The sequence below is a fragment of the Pseudorca crassidens genome, chromosome 19 (assembly GCF_039906515.1).
Source record: "Pseudorca crassidens isolate mPseCra1 chromosome 19, mPseCra1.hap1, whole genome shotgun sequence".
Taxonomy (NCBI): Eukaryota; Metazoa; Chordata; class Mammalia; order Artiodactyla; family Delphinidae; genus Pseudorca; species Pseudorca crassidens.
The window spans coordinates 63,429,507-63,446,424 of NC_090314.1; the positions used below are offsets into that span (position 1 = coordinate 63,429,507).

The 16,918-nt window shown below is 36.4% G+C and overlaps 1 protein-coding gene across 18 annotated transcripts in view; it reads right to left on the minus strand.

Moving 5' to 3' along the window:
* The window catches only part of CEP112 (centrosomal protein 112), a 422,023-nt gene that overhangs the window by 352,781 nt on the left and 52,324 nt on the right, over positions 1 to 16,918 (minus strand). For 14 of the 18 annotated variants that reach the window (XM_067714849.1, XM_067714863.1, XM_067714851.1 and 11 more), the window contains 3 exons: positions 15,262 to 15,309; positions 14,926 to 15,006; positions 2,287 to 2,373 (listed from right to left, as the gene is read on the minus strand). In XM_067714849.1, coding sequence (XP_067570950.1) covers positions 2,287 to 2,373; positions 14,926 to 15,006; positions 15,262 to 15,309 — 216 coding nt within the window. The remainder of the gene's footprint in view (positions 1 to 2,286; positions 2,374 to 14,925; positions 15,007 to 15,261; positions 15,310 to 16,918) is intronic. The other 4 variants (XM_067714855.1, XM_067714859.1, XM_067714857.1 and 1 more) reach the window with 1 other exon arrangement.

Sequence of the window (16,918 nt, forward strand, 5' to 3'; positions counted from 1 at the left end):
AAAATATACTTCAGAGGTTAAGCCGCCACAAACTAGCAGAGAGAAGCCATCAGAAACTTGACATGTTGATACAGTGCAACTCACCTCCCCACCACACTGGGATAGCACATCTGCAGACACGCACATCCCTGAACCCTCCCACTAGTGTCCTTCTATCACTTTCATGCACAATAACAAGAATTCCCAGACACGTGGGAACACGTGATGCAATAGGCTTCTTTTATACTTAGTTCTGCTACTGGGAATCAAAAAAGTCAGCTCAAAATATGTCAAAAATTGCATGGATATTTTACATCCTTAATTTATATTGTGTCAGAAGTTTTTAAATGAATCATTTAATAAACTTAATTACAATTATATGCTTCTAAGTACATCTACACGCAAAAAAAAAAAAAACTAGAGAATAACCAAAGAGTAAGAAAGTTTGCAAGCAGAAAAAGAAATGTACTAACCAAAGGGAAAAAAGAAAACCAAATTGAGGCACAAGTATGAATATCCACTTTTCTTGTGGTTGAGGTATATTTCCTATATACCCAAATTCAGTTTTTTAAAAAAGGTTATTCACCAATGTCTAACCAACTTTTTCTTAGTGCTTTTATTACCAGCATTTTACTTCACCTTTCATTGTTTTAGTCCCACCTCTAAGAATGACTGGTAAATAAGAAAAGGAGATAGTTTGAGCCCAATGTCCATAAAGAAGGTATGCAAACAGATAAAACACTCTCAATTTTATTCCTTCCCAATTCCTAACACTTGGAAAATGGCATACATGCAACAAACTGATGAATATCCTTTCCAAATCTAGCATGAGATCAAGGATTTTATTTATATTTTACCTGGCATTTCAAACTAGTTGCATTGCTTTCTTTTTTCATGCAGAATTTATTTTAAAAGAGAAATTCCTGGAAAGGATTCTATTATTAAATGTTTTTCTTAGAACAGAGCTTTGTAACAGACATACCAAGAAGCCTATTTCAAATTCTATTACCACGATTTTCCCAAATATATTTCTATATTTATTTATCTTATACATCAATAGGTTCTATTTCATTTGGACATATACATATGCTATATTGAAATTATATTACTGAATCTCTAACATATCCATGAAAGAGAACTGTTTTTCTTGAACCATTTAAAGTAAAGTAAAATACTAGTAAGAGGAGAAAGCAATATTTGCCTTTAAAATTTGAATGGAAAAGAGGAAAGGAGAAGGAAAAGGATTCAATATTTTTTCTCTTTCTAATTTTCAGCCAGTGGTTTCCGTCTTGTTGCTCTGAAAGAAGGTGAGCCAAACACGCACCTGACTAAATACTAGCATGTTCTCAGCTCTACGGAAGCACGGGCACGTGATGCTGTGGCCTCAGCTCCCTGTCTCCACCTTTGTCACTTAACTCTGTGAAGCAGGGTCACAGGCTGAGTTCCAAAACAGACAACACCAGGCTTCCATCTGGATCAATTTTCATGAGTTACAAATTCATACATCATATATTAAAATTATACATTATATACCATTACATTTTTAAAATCAATACTAAAATACAGTTATAAATTCAGATTCAATGTACAATAATTATAAATTGATGACTTTTGCTGTGCTCATTAAGAAGAAAAATTATACTTCAAAGTACAAATTGAAATACTGTAAGGCATAAATCCCAACGAGGTACTGAAAAACAAAAGCCTACACTGGCAGTACTAGCATTACAGTGCACGCAGTCTATACCAAAGAGAACTAAATACAAGGGTTTCTTTTTAAATTAAAGGGGAAATTTTAGGGACTTCTCTGGTAGTCCAGTGGTTAAGACTCCGCACTTCCAATGCAAGGGGCGTGGGTTCGACCCCTGGTCGGGGAACTAAGATCCCACATGCCGTGAGGTGTGGCCATAAATAAATAAATAAAAAGAAAGGAATTTTTAATTGCCAGAAAACTGAAAGAATCTTAGACCAAAACAAACTCTAGTATTTACAGTTGATGACTTATTTCAGCCTTTATGAAAGGTAATGATAGAACGTAAAGGACTATAAGAAGACCAGCCTTCCATCGATAGATAAAGAAGAACTAAAAGGTCATGTAAACTATAAGGATTTACATAAATACATCTGTTTAGCAAATGAAGTTTAAAGATCAACTTTTGCTAGGATATTAATTTAGCAAATCCCATTTATAAGACAGACTCCCATAAGTACATAAATAAGTGGGTGGATGGATGGATGGATGGTCACAAGACCTAGAGTATTTCAAATATTCAATATCAATCAAATAATGAACTGCACACACCCTACCTTCTGAACATCAGCGTCATGCTTCTGTTGCAGTTTAAGTTTCTCTTCATGATATTGAGCTTCCATCATTTTTGTTTTCATGTCCAACTTCAAGGAAAATATTTCAAAGGTGTGATTAATTTACTTTTCCCTTTGGCAAAAATACACAAATTAAAATAACTACCTATATGAAAGAGTGTATCATTTTCCACCTTTACCTTATAGCCACTAGTCCAGCAATCATACTACATATATCAATATGTTGGCTGCATTCTTTGATTACTTCTAAGCTAATTAAAAGTCTTTTGAATAAATCTCACTTGACAGGCAAAAGTGAAAATACCGAACTCAGATTCGTCAGTGATCCCCAGTCCACTCCACCACCAAAAAGCAGTCATTTTAAAGCGATATTTTGCTAAACCCACTTGGTATTTTAGCCTTTGTTTATTATTTTTCAATTGAGTAAGTCTCTATTCAACTTTTTACTTTTTTCTTTTCTCATATCTACGTACTCATTTCTAAATGCTCTATTTACCTCTATACTTAAATATAACAATTTGTGAAAGAATGTCCATATAGGCATATCACTGATAATGCACAGATTTTCCAGTTCTCCGACTCCGACTCCCTCAGGGAAGTGACTTCATCTCTTTCCAGCGTCCGTCAACAGCTCCTAGCCTCCTAGACTCCTCAGACTGACCCCTGGCCCACCAGTGTTCTGAGCAAAGCCAGCAAAATGTAACCAACATGTGTTAATAATAATGAGTGCATCCTAGGATTAAAAGAGTAATAGTGACAGGTTTTAAGAAGAACAACAGAAAACTGATTATCTCAAATGTGAAAGTATTTGACCTGATTCCTTACTATTTAAAAGAGTATGTACATTGGACTCTGACAGGCCTCATTTTTAACTCTAATTCTAATCCCACTAGACATTAACTGTGGTGACTTTGGGCAAGTCACCATTCTGAGATTCTATTTCCTCTTCTAATAGTTAAGGATAATTATCTTACCTCAGTGAGTTGTGAAAATTATATTCAATGACATCATTTAAGTAACCACAGTCAGTACAATGATTGGTACAAAGTAGGTATGCAAAAAAAATTAGTCTACAACCTTCAGGAAATTTTGCTTTTAAAATATTAGAAACGTACTGTCAAAACATTTTCTTGAAAATTTTTGAAACATACTTCATATTTTTCAATTACTGTTTTAAATAAACAATGAATCTGAACTAATGATAAATGTGCATAATCAAATAAACATATCAAAATGAAATTTTAAAATTTTACAAACAAAAGCTAACATAACATAAATTCTTGGCATTTGCGACAACATGGATGGACCTAGAGGGTATTACGCTAAGTGATATAAGTCAGACAGAGAAAGACAAATACCCTATGATCTCACTTATATGTGGAATCTGAAAAACAAAACAGATGAACAAACATGACAAAACAGAGTCATATATACAGAGAACAAACAGGCGGCTGCCAGAGGGGAGGGGATCCGGGGAGGAGAGAAATAGGTGCGGGAGATTAAGAGGTACAAACTCTCAGGTACAAATAAATGACTTAAGGGTATGAAAGGTATGATGTGGGGAATATAACCAACAGTTATGTAATATTTTTGTATGCTGACAGGTGGTCACTAGACTTATCATGGTGATGACTTTGAAATGTATGTAAGTATCAAATCGCTATGCTGTGTACCAGGAACCCACATAGTGCTGTGGGTCAATTATACTTCAAAAACAAACAAACTCATAGAAAAAGAGATCAGATTTGTGGTGACCAGAGGTGGGGTGGGGGGAGGAGGGCTGGAGGAAGGTGGGTGGTCAAACGGTGCAAACCGCCAGTTACAAGACGAACAGCTGTCAGGGACGCAGTGAGCAGCAGGGCACACAGAATGGACCCTGCTGTGCGCCAACTGCAGGTTGTTGGCAGACTGAACCCTGAGCACGCCCACAGGAGGAAAGCAGTGTTTCTGTCTCTTTAATGTGTCTCTGTGAGATGACGGATGTTCACTGCGCTTGCTGTGGTCATCGTTTCATAATGTGTGTGAAAGGCGCATCATTATGCTGTGTGCCTTACGCTCACACAGTGTGGTGTGCCAATTATATCTCAATAAAACTGAAAGAAAAAATAATGAACGTTCTGAGCGGCAGACAGGGAGGGAGCTGTCCGGTTACTACGCAAAAGGACGCAATTCTGAACATTTCCATCCTCTGGCTTCTAAGTCACGCAATAATCCTTCCTCATTTTAGCAGAAAGGACGCTGGGTGATCCACATCCACCTGAAGATCCTCAACAGAAGCACTGGGGGTCTACTGCAGAGGAATCGAACTCAAACAGCAACATGACAGAGCTGGGCAGATGCCGGAGACACAACTCACTGCTGTGTCTTTCCACAGCACCTCCCCGAGGGAACGCGTCAGGCCTCAGCTTCCGAGGTCCAGCCCTGAACACCACGTGACCGTGCGGCCACAGCCGACACCACCACCTCCACCCGCTCTGCCTCAAGCTTGGTTGACGCGGCGAGGAACAGACGCCTGGCGCCTGCCTCAGGAATCCACTAGCTAGAGAAGAATCGTTCAGATTCTCGCTCTCAGCCAGTCGGCTACGTGGGGGAACAAACCCCAGTTCTCTAGGGGCAGCAGCCAAGAGAAAGCGGAGAGTCCGCCTGCCGATGAAGGGGACACGGGTTCGTGTCCCGGTCTGGGAAGATCCCACATGCCATGGAGTGGCTGGCCTGCACGTCCAGAGCCTGTGCTCCACAACGGGAGAGGCCACAACAGTGAGAGACCCGCGTACCGCAAAAAAAAAAACAAAAAAACAAAAAAAAAAACGCATGTTTTCTACACCTTGCTTTTCTCTCTGAACCATATCTCATGGAAATCACTCTAAAAACACCTGCTACAGTTTTTTTCATTCTTTTAAATAGCTACCAACTATTCCTCAATGAGGAGAAAACAAAATTTGTTCAACCATATCCTCCTTAATGCATATTCACTCTATTTTCAGTCTTTTTCCACTTCAAACAACACTGCAAAACATTCTCACATATGAGTCCAACACACTTGAACTTTGATTTCTACAGGGTGGATTCTCAAAAGACATGCCAACGATTCAATGGTGGCTGTATCTTAATAGGTTTTGCCCTCTGTTATAGGCAAATTCACATTTCCACCAAGAGTAGATATCTCACTACTACTCTAAGTTGCACTTCCCTGAAAACTACTGTGTGTCAGCCCCTTTTCACATGTCCTGGGGCCTTATGAATCTGGTCTTCTATGAAATGCCCTTTCACAATTTTAATCCACGCTTCTGTCTGTCAATCAGTAAAACCTGGTATGCTGTACACATTAAGACACAGTCTGTCTCAAATATTTTCCCCAAATCGATTATTTTTCTATTGATCTTTTGTTGTATTTTTTTACCTTACAAAGTCTTTATTTCACTTGAGTCAAATATTTCTATCATTTCTTTCATACGTTCTGGGTTTGGAAAGGTATTTGGGTTAGAAAGATCCTCTGATGTCAAGATTTTTGCTGTTTTGAAGCTTTTTCTGTCTGGGCCTCTATAGGTTAAAGGTACATCCAGAATTTGTTTTTGTTTACTTTTGTTTTTAGAGGAGAGGACCCAATTTTATTTTCTTCCAAGTAAATGAAAAGTTGTACCAGGATCATTTACTAAATAAAAGTCTGTTCTCAGTGTACTGACAATGAACTTTGTTACTACTTTTTTATTTTTACGGGGATTTGATTTTTTTCTTGGAATGTTCTTTTTGGTTTTAACCATGTCGGGACTGCCTAATAAAAGCAGTTGAGAAGTATTCCCTCCTCCTCCACAATCTCAAAGAGCCGTGTAATACTGGAAAATAGTTCTTCCTTAAATGTTTCCTTACAGAAATACGTAGTTGTAAAGTGGAGTATTTTAGTACCCTTTCTGAATAACTGTAGATATTCTTTTTAAGTAAACCAACACTCGTAAGTGCTAGGTTTTTAAAGTTACTTGCACTGTAGAATATGACGCTTTTCACACTGTCACAGTAGTTCTATTGGTCTGTCTTGAACTTGGAATGGCTCTTTTGCCTATGCGTGATTTTATAACATCATCCATTACTCATTTGGAAAACATCAGTTCAATGAGTTATAGAGATTTCCAAATATTGAAAATTTCATTACCTAATATAAAAACTTCACACTGTTTCATGTCACCACCGATCTCACTGGAAAGGTCTTAGTATTGGAAAGTTCTTGAGCTCACAGTGACTGATACAAGGTTGCCAAAATTCTAATTTGTATTAAAAGGTCAAATTTTATCACCAGCAGCAAATATGGTCAGTTGTTTTGCTTAAAGTGACAGGCTCAATTTGTTCATTTTTGAGAAAATGTCTGACACTATCCAAGTCCAAAGAACCATATTTTGTCCCTCGGTCATTCTTTCAAATAAATATGATACTCCCCGAGAACAGCAGCTACTGCAATTCATAAGTGACAAAAAGCACACAAGCGTTTTGCCTCTGGCACGTGGATATGCACTTGGATATGAACCATAAGTTCTTTATACATGGCTCCATTTCGTCACTCAGATATCCAGAAGATGCATGTTTGAGGTACGAGATTTAATAAAATTAATAATTTTCTACTTGCTTCATCGAGGATATTCTTAACTAAGATTGGTAATTTTTTCCCTGTGAGCATGTGACAGTGAAGAATATGCCTACCAGTATAATTTGGTGCCACTGCCTTGATGTGGGTTAGGATACAGTTTTACCCAGCGCTGTGTTTGCAACATCAGTGCAAGTGTCAATACAGTAAAAAAATAAATAACATTTTTAAATTATTACAAAAATAATTTTGACCTCATAGACCTCATGAAACAGTATTGGGGACCACAGGGTTCTCAGCCCACACGCTGAGAACCACTGCCCTAGAGAAACTCTTGTACATGTGTGTCAGGAAACATGTACAAGATTGTTCATAGGGTTATTGTTTGCAAAAGTCAAAAATCAGAATAGATTCATCGACAAAATGGCAAGAAACTGTGGAAGATTCATTGAATAGAAAGTAACGCAAATGAAGCCAACCATAGCTAAATGGCGTAACAAGGATGAACGTCACCCATATACTACTGAGCAAAAAAATATGTGAAGTTTAGGTTTATTTAAATGAAGGTCAAAATCCACTAAAACAGAAATATTTTCATTTTTAAGAATGCAGGCATTGGTGGTAAAGTCAAGCTTAAAAACAAAGGAGGGAAATTACCGGAGAAGTCAGGATAGCAGTTACTGCTGGGGGAGATGGATGAGGTAAGATGGGGAAGAGTCAGACAGCAGGCTGCTGACGTCTTGGCAATGATCTCATCCTTGCCTGCATGCACTTTCCAATGGGTCTCCTTTGTATAATTATTTATTATAGTTTGTAAGACTCCGTGTATCTGAATGCTATATTCATAAGAAATGTTTTAAAATATAAATTCTCTCATTATGTCAATGACTGTAGATTACATCATCTTGGATTTATTTAAATTCTACATTTAACTAGCAGATTTGCAAAAGGAAAAAATGCCTAATTGGCATTCTGTGTAAGAAAGAAGCAATATCCCTTTTTAGGCAATGGGTGGGAACATTCAATATGGGTGGAGGTGAAGTTCAAAGGAAATACTCTATTTTATTTCACAAAAAGAGCAGTTTCTACTGTCTGTTCTCTGAAAACTGACGGTTGCTCTGAAAATTGATCTCCCCTTGTGTTGTCTCTTCTTTCATTTTCAGTGACAACAGTTTTCCAAATGTCTTAATCTATGTCAGAAATCTTTTTTAAGAATACTAAAAAAAAAGAACCCCACTGCTTGATGGTGCTCAAGGTCACACAATTCTGTGATGTGGATATCACAGGAAATGTGTTAGCAATTACAAAGGCAAACAAGTCCAAGTATGTTTGTGAATGACAGACTAAGGTTAAAATAAAGGATCACGGTCACCAAACCTTCCCACAATGCCAAATAAATTGAAAAAAACTTCTAATCTTAAAATATTTTATAGGTGTGTTTTTACCAATCAAAAGAAAACTACTACAGTTCTTCAACTCTAATAAAATAATATTGCAAATATTACTCATTTAACATCTAAGGTATTTTCCACACAGTTATAAACTTAAAATGGAAGTTGTGTTTTATAAAGTTTGATTTCCAAAGGCTAATTAAATATTTTAGGACTCTCTAAAGCATCAAAAGAATTGCATCATTTATTAAACACAGACAAACTCTGTAGTCTGTATATAATTTCATGTCACTCAATTCTCTCCACACTTACTGCATTCTTAAACTTAAGCATTTCAACTTCCTAAATTTTGATTTTATAACATTAAGAATTGATTAACCTAGGTTATCATCACTACTCATAGTAAAACCCTGTGAAATGGATCTGAGATTTAAATACAAAAATAAGATTTTAAAAGAGACAAAAATACGAATTTTTTTCATAATCTTGGAATAAGAAAGTCTATTCTACAAAAACCAGAAGCCATAGAGAAAAGACTGATAGATCCAACTACTGAAAAGAAAACTTCTATACAGTAAAAAAATAGAAATACATCAAAAGACATACAGAGAAAAATACTTGTAAGATATATGACAAAGACCTGAATTCCTTAACATATAAATTATTCTTAGGAATCACAATGAAGACAAACAATTTTAACAAAAATATGGAAAGGTATAAGAAAAGACAGCTCACAAAAGTGAAATTAAAAAGACAATAAACAGGGCTTCCCCGGTGGTTCAGTGGTTGAGAGTCCGCCTGCCAATGCAGGGGACGCGGGTTCGTGCCCCAGTCCCCCAGTCTGGGAAGATCCCACATGCCACGGAGCGGCTGGGCCCGTGAGCCATGGCCGCTGAGCCTGTGCGTCCGGAGCCTGTGCTCCGCAACGCGAGAGGCCATGACAGTGAGAGGTCCGCAAAAAAAAGACAATAAACAGACAAAAAATATGTTCATTCTCACTTACATAAAAGCAATGGAAATATCAAAGCAACAAGATGCTATTTTTCATCTCACAGAGAATCAAAAATGTTTATAATTCAGTGTTGATGAAATGGGAAAATAGACATTCTCATACACTATTGGTGCAAGTACAAATAGACCTAACCTTTTTTAATAGTTTATTAAGATATACATAATTCACATACTATAACATTCACCCACTTAAAATATACAATTCAATGTCTTTTAATACATCAGAGAATTATGCAACATCACCACAGTCTAACTTAGGACATTTTCATCACTCCAAAAAGGAACTCTCACACCCACTGGCGGCCACTCCCTACTCTCACCCAAGCCTGCAGCCTGAGGCAGACATAACCTCATTTTAAGGGCAATCTGTCAATGTCAATCAAAACTTTAAACCTGCAACCCTGTTACTGGGCAATTCAACTTCACAGAATTTACTGTATAAGAAGAAATATGCAATACATAAAAATATACACAGGGATATTCTTGAAACACTATTTGTTGTAGCAAAATACTCTACAAACCTCTGTCCCCCAACAGGAATCTATATTAATAAAATACGGTCCATCGGCAAAATAAAATACAATGCAACTATGTAAAAAGATGATGCCATACTACTGATATAAAAATCATCAGAATATATGTTAGCATTTAAAAAGCAAAATGAAACAGTATACAGAGTATGTGCTAGGATCTTATTTGTATTTTAAAAATGAGATATTCCTGGAAACTCTTAAAGAGAATACATGTTAAATTTTCTGCAATGATTACCTTGAAAAGATCAGGTGCTGAGGAAATGAAGATCACTATTTCATTTAATATTTAATTTTAAAATAAACTTAACTCACCTGAAACAATGCTATTTCTTATTTTTAAAATGCCACCCAGCAACAACAAAAGCATTTGTAGATGAGAACATGTACAAGACACATCAGGGTGGTCTGATGTGAACATGCAAGCCTGCTGAATTTCAAAACAGAAAAGCATTTATCCTCATGCCCAAAAGTATATGTCTAACAAAAGTGACTTAATCAAGTAGACATAAGATCATCCTTCTAAAGGATAACTACACACATCACAATGTAACTATGCATTTAAGTTTAGGGAAAAATCCAAGTTAGAAAACTATCTCTTGAAAACAGACAAAAATATTAAAGCGGTATGGTTGGTATTTTCTTTTTTGTTAATTCTTTTTTTTGCAAATGGACTTTTTTATTTATCCATCTATTCATGTACCACTCTAGAAAGAATTTGATACAGTTACACAAATATTGATATACACAAATATAATAAGATTAAAGCACACAGACAAAAAATTGAAAAGAATATGAAATAGAAAGAGACCACTAAGGACAAAGATTTAGACCACTAAGGACCACTAAGGAGAAAGAGACCACTAAGGACAAAGAATATGAAATAGAAAGAGACCACTAAGGAAATAGAAAGAGACCACTAAGGACAAAGAGACCACTAAGGACAAAGAATATGAAATAGAAAGAGACCACTAAGGACAAAGAGACCACTAAGGACAAAGATTTAGAAAGAGACCACTAAGGACAAAGATTTAAGGACAGCACACAAAAGTACACGTCATAAAATATTACAGTTGCTGAAAATATGCTGTGGAAGCTCTGATCTTTCTAGTGACCAGAACAGGGGAAACACCATGATCTCTAACAGTTATATTATGTTTAGCACAGAGATACACATGTAATTCAGGAAAATCAATGTTTTTCCTAAAGTCTGAATATCTTTCTTTTAATGATTAGCATTCTCTATTTTCAAAAATGAAAATATTAAAAAACTATCTCCTGAAACTGAAAAAAACTTTAAAGAAATACATGTTCTGTATTAAAAATATAATTAGTCATCTTATATTTACAAAGGCAATCTAAACTGCTACCTTCCTCTACCTTCAAATGGCTCCTAATTATCTTTGCTTTTTTTATATTCATTCTCATTTTTGCATATAATACATCCTTTACTTGTACCTTATAATCACATACAATGTTCATGACACTTCCAAGCATTAATTTTTATTTTAGAGGTTAAATTGTTTATGACACTAAACTTACAAAAATCCATTATTTCAATTGACCATGTAAGACATAATTCATTACCCCACAGAAATATTTAGAATGCTTATAAAGACAGACATCTAAGGACATTCTTCCCAGAATTATTTATATTAGTGAAAACTCAACCTCAATACCCAACAATAGGGATAATTTAAATTAACTGGGGATAATTGTATAATATGAACTATAATACAGCCATTGAAAATAAATGCTTAGGAACAATATTCAGTAGCATAAAATACTTGAGTGATACAAAACAATGTATATGATATCATCTCAATTTTCTAAAGAAAAATAACATGTTTACAGGATACATAAAGAAAAGACTAAAAGACAACCCAATGACATTTTACCAGTGTTTTTATTTCACAGATGATTTTATTTCTTTCTTTACATACGTCTATATTTTCCAAGTTTTCTTTAATAAAAATCCACAAATTATTTTATAATCACAAATACTACTTTAAAAGAAAGATGAAACTAAGACAATTCTCACACTGGGGCAACTCAGCATATACTTTTAAATATTTTAGGATGGAGAAAAAAATATGATCAAAAAATTTCATCAAAAATAGTCAGACTTGAGGACACAGGGAGTGGGAAGGGTAAGCTGGGATGAAGTGAGAGAGTGACATGGACATATATACACTACCAACTGTAAACAGATAGCTAGTGGGAAGCAACCGCATAGCACAGGAAGATCAGCTCGGTGCTTTGTGACCACCTAGAGGGGTGGGATAGGGAGGGTGGAAGGGAGACGCAAGAGGGAGAAGATATGGGGATATATGTATACGTATAGCTGATTCACTTTGTTACAAAGCAGAAACGAACTCACCATTATAAAGCAATTATACTCTAATAAAGGAGTTTAAAAAAAAAGTCAGAAATGACTATGTAGCTACACAAAGAGTTATTTTAGCCAAAATATACACTGGATATATTTTAAGATATGGTGTAAGTTGATGTTTACATGCAAACTTCTCAATGATGCCACAAATATTTTTACAGTATGCCAAAAAGAAAAACAAAAACATAAGGGTGGGGAAAAAAATAAAGCCACACACATTTAAAATTATGAATCTCAAATGCAATACACAACAGCTTTAAATGTTTTCTCTTTCAACACGTATGTGGGGAGCCTTGGTATGTTTACCCCTGACCCAAGATGTCATCATAAAGAATAAGGACATTATTTCACGAAACACCAAAAAAAAAATTCAAAAAGACACCAGGTCCTTTCAATTATTTATTCTATGGTAAGCAGTCTCAACAGTAAAAGGAAAAGGAAAAATAGTTGGCAATGGCTTAGAATGACGTGTAAAAACAATTAATGACAATTTTCTTAAAAGGAAAGAATTTCAGGGCTTCCCTGGTGGCGCAGTGGTTGAGAGTCCGCCTGTCGATGCAGGGGACGCAGGTTCGTGCCCCGGTCCGGGAAGATCCCACATGCCGTGGAGCGGCTGGGCCCGTGAGCCATGGCCGCTGGGCCTGAGCGTCCAGAGACTGTGCTCCGCAACAGGAGAGGCCACAGAAGTGAGAGGCCCGTGTACCACAAAAAAAAAAAAGGAAACAATTTCGAAACAAGAGTTCCAAAGAAGGTGCATCTGAATATAAGTATTACCCTCAAAAACACTTTTTAGAGTGTAATTTCTTTTTATTTCAACAGGTTCTTCAAACACTAGCAGTGCACTAAGAAACAAAACCCTGCATGCCTTAAATAGGAGCTATAAAACGACGGAATATTACTGAGATCAGCAGCAGTCACTCCACCAGATTGAAATTTAAAAGGGGGGGGTGGAATGAATTGGGAGATTGGGATTGACACATATACTCTACTACATATAAACTAGATAACTGATGAGAACCTACCCTATAGCACAGGGAACTCTACTCAGTGCTCTGTGGTGACCTGAATGGGAAGGAAATCTAAACAAGAAGGGATATATGTATACATATAGCTGATTCACTTTGCTGTACAGCAGAAACTAACACAACACTGTAAGGCAACTATACTCCAATACCAATTAATTAAAATACATGAATAGTTTTTTAAAAAAAGAAATTTAAAAGAAAAAAGAGCGCTTCCTCCTCTGTTATCAACAAAAATAAACTTACACGCTCATGATATTGTTTGGAATATCTAAGAAAAATATCATTGTCTTCTGTGATATTTTATAAATAGGATGGTAAGAAAATTCTATCATGTTAAAAATACCCAAATTGAAATTAAATTTCAGAAATTCTTAGAAGCCTCCCATTAAAATGAAAGATAAAATTATTGAAATAAATTAATTAGAACCATTAATCTAAGTCCAATAGTATTTTTCACAATTTGCCCATTTAAATAGTGCATTACCATTTACAAGTTACATACATATTCACTGTTCTCATTTGACTTCGTAACAACCCTGTTTAAACAAAAATTAAACCAATATTCTTGACTTCCCTGGGTCATATAACTAGAAAATGGTTAAGGCAGATTAAGAACATAATTCTTCAGGGGCTTCCCTGGTGGCACAGTGGTTGAGAGTCCGCCTGCCGATGCAGAGGACATGGGTTCGTGCCCCGGTCTGGGAAGATCCCACATACCGCGGAGCGGCTGGGCCCGTGAGCCATGGCCACTGAGCCTGCGCGCCCGGAGCCTGTGCTCCGCATCGGGAGAGGCCACAACAGTGAAAGGCCCGCGTACCGCAAAAAAAAAAAAAAAAAAAAAAAAAAAGAACATAATTTTTCAGGTTCCTAATCTAATTGTCTTTCATCGTACCACATAGATGACCAGTGTTTCATTGGTGTCATAAGCAAAAAAATAATAATAATGATGATTTTAAAATTTTCCAGAATAAAAGTTTTTAAAAGAAAATAATAAAGCAAATTAATGACTACTATTATACATGTGGAGTACACAGTTACCCAAAGACCACAAAATCTTCCTACTAATCCTGTAAAGCAGACACCTCCCAAGTAAGATGAAGAAACTGAGACTGAGGGAGGATAAGTATCTGCCCATTTTCACATAGCTGGTAAGGAGGATTTACATCCACATATTCTTGACTCCACAGCCTTTACTCTTAACCAATAAACACCACTGCCTCTTTAATAATTCTATTTTCAAATGATCAAAGAAAGATAGTACATTGTGTCCTATAGCAGCTCTGGCATAGCTGAATTTAGCAGATCAATTTAAAATAGTAGAAACAGTAAAAATAGTGAAATTAGAAAGATACATTATGAGGAAGCTGAGATAAAGAGAGAATGAAGGGATTCACCGAGGTCAAAGATACTGCTTCTAAAACCTGCCATCCCCCCCAGGCCCTGATAATCAGGAACTGATAGTCAGGAGAGAGCCCCTCAGCACAATCTGTCCAGCAGGCCTGGGGCCAGGACACACAAAGTGGAAGACGGGCAACACAAAGCTGAAGACAACCCTGCCTTACCTGCATCAGTATTTTATATCCGTACCAATGACAACCTCTTCCTACCGTGCAACCTTATTCTAACCAGAAAATTCACATTACACAAAATACAAAAATTGTTTAATAAACTAGATACATCAGAAATATCTCGATCCTACCTCCTTCCCATGCATTCGAGACAGTAACTGATCCTCCTGGAGACTGCTGGATTTTCTCAGGCTGAATTTGGGAGTCATCTGCTGAATGAGAAAGAGTCATTCAATACTTTTTCAGGCCTGGTTTATCAAAAAGTAAACTCTAAACTGGCTGAAGTTCATGCCAAAATAATACCAATATTGGAGAAAAATAGTGATTTATTCACTTCCAAGCGATAGGATTAATAGGACTATTATGCTTCATAATGTGGACTTGCATTATTTTCTCTAAATATCTTGAGGATTATTTTCTTTTAAAATATCTAACCGTAGGAAAAGTTCAATGCATTTCTCACCTACCAAAGTAACGGGGATAGGCTTCTGTCTCAGGTACCGAGGATTTTCTATCTGAAAATTTTTAAATAAAATAAAGACATTAATATTTGAGTTTTAATTAAACTATAATGAAAATGTTTCCCATATGTCTTAATATTTAGTATGTTTCTTAGAATGGGTATTGCATAATATATTTTTAGTGCCCCATGAACAAATAAAATATAAAGCATAAACTCCTTTGTGCCATAAATGCACCTGCATGACCCTCTCACAGCCTAACCACCCAGCCTCATCCCCACTTCTCCTCACCTCATATTTCATCCCCCAGGACGCTGAATGACCTACATCACCAGAATACGGTAGGTCTTCCTGTGCCTCTCTACCTCTGTCTACCCTTCTAACCCCTATAAGTACCCTCCTATCATCCTTCGAGTCCCAATTTAATCGCTACACTCCCAGGAAGATTTGATGTATGAATCCTTAACTTTACCTTCATAATAAGAACCAGAATACAAAATTCCTTTGGGATTCCTCCTATATCTACCTTTCTATCCCCCAATATACCCTATGTTCCAAGGACACCGAACAACTTGCTTTACCTTGAAAGCACTACACTCTCTCCCATATCTGAGCCTTTGCAACCTGTGAAATCATTCTCATGTGGTTAACTTATTCCAGACTCTCAGTTCAGGAATGTCTCCACCAGGAAATTTAGTTAACTTCCTACTACTGCAGCAGTACCCTGGAGGTTCATCTTCTTTTTGTGAGCTAACATCTATCTTCTGCAAAAATTGTGGACTCTGAAAACAGATTATGCCTGTCTTGTAACACACCTATCCCAACATCCACCACAGGACACAGTAGGTAGTGGGTGTCTCACAAATATTCAGTAAGAAGGAATAAAGGAAGGGAGGGAGGAAGGAAGGAAGAGAAGAAAGAAGGAAAGGAGAAAGAAAAGAAGGAAGGAAGGGGCAAACTGCACCTGATCCCACCCTCTTATCATCTCCTGAAGTACGCTGTGTGTCTCTCATGGCTCTTCTGTTATATTTACGTGTTTAATCAGTATGTCTCCATATCTGTCTTTAAGCTCAGTGAGTGCAAGGATGATGACTTCTCAATTGTGTATTCCTGGAACCTAGCATAATACTTAGCATGTAGCAGGCTTTCAATGAAATATTTATTGAATTAATGTACTATATGATCAATTAGAAACACTGATTATTATCTCAACTATTTGATCCACAAATGAAGTGATAATTAAAAATCATTATCATGGAATTCCAATCTCTTAACATCATAAACTCACAATTTGCTACATGGATAACCTCAAAATGTACAAGAATATGAATGTAACACTAATTATGACTTCAACCTAGGATAGTGGTTCTTACCCTGAAGTAAACCATTAGCATCAACTGACAAACTTTTTCAAACATATATTACTGGGTTCCACTCCTCCAAAATCCCACTGTGTTTTCAAAAAGCTTCTCAAATGGTATATTATAATTAATAATCATGGAAGATGAACACTCCATACCCAATTTGACAATAAAGTTCGGGGTAAAGAATCAATTAATCAAAGAATATAGCGGCAATGAAATTAAAAATAGAACTTAATCAAAAAATATTTTAATAGGGCTTCTCTGGTGGCGCAGTGGTTGAGAGTCCACCTGCCGATGCA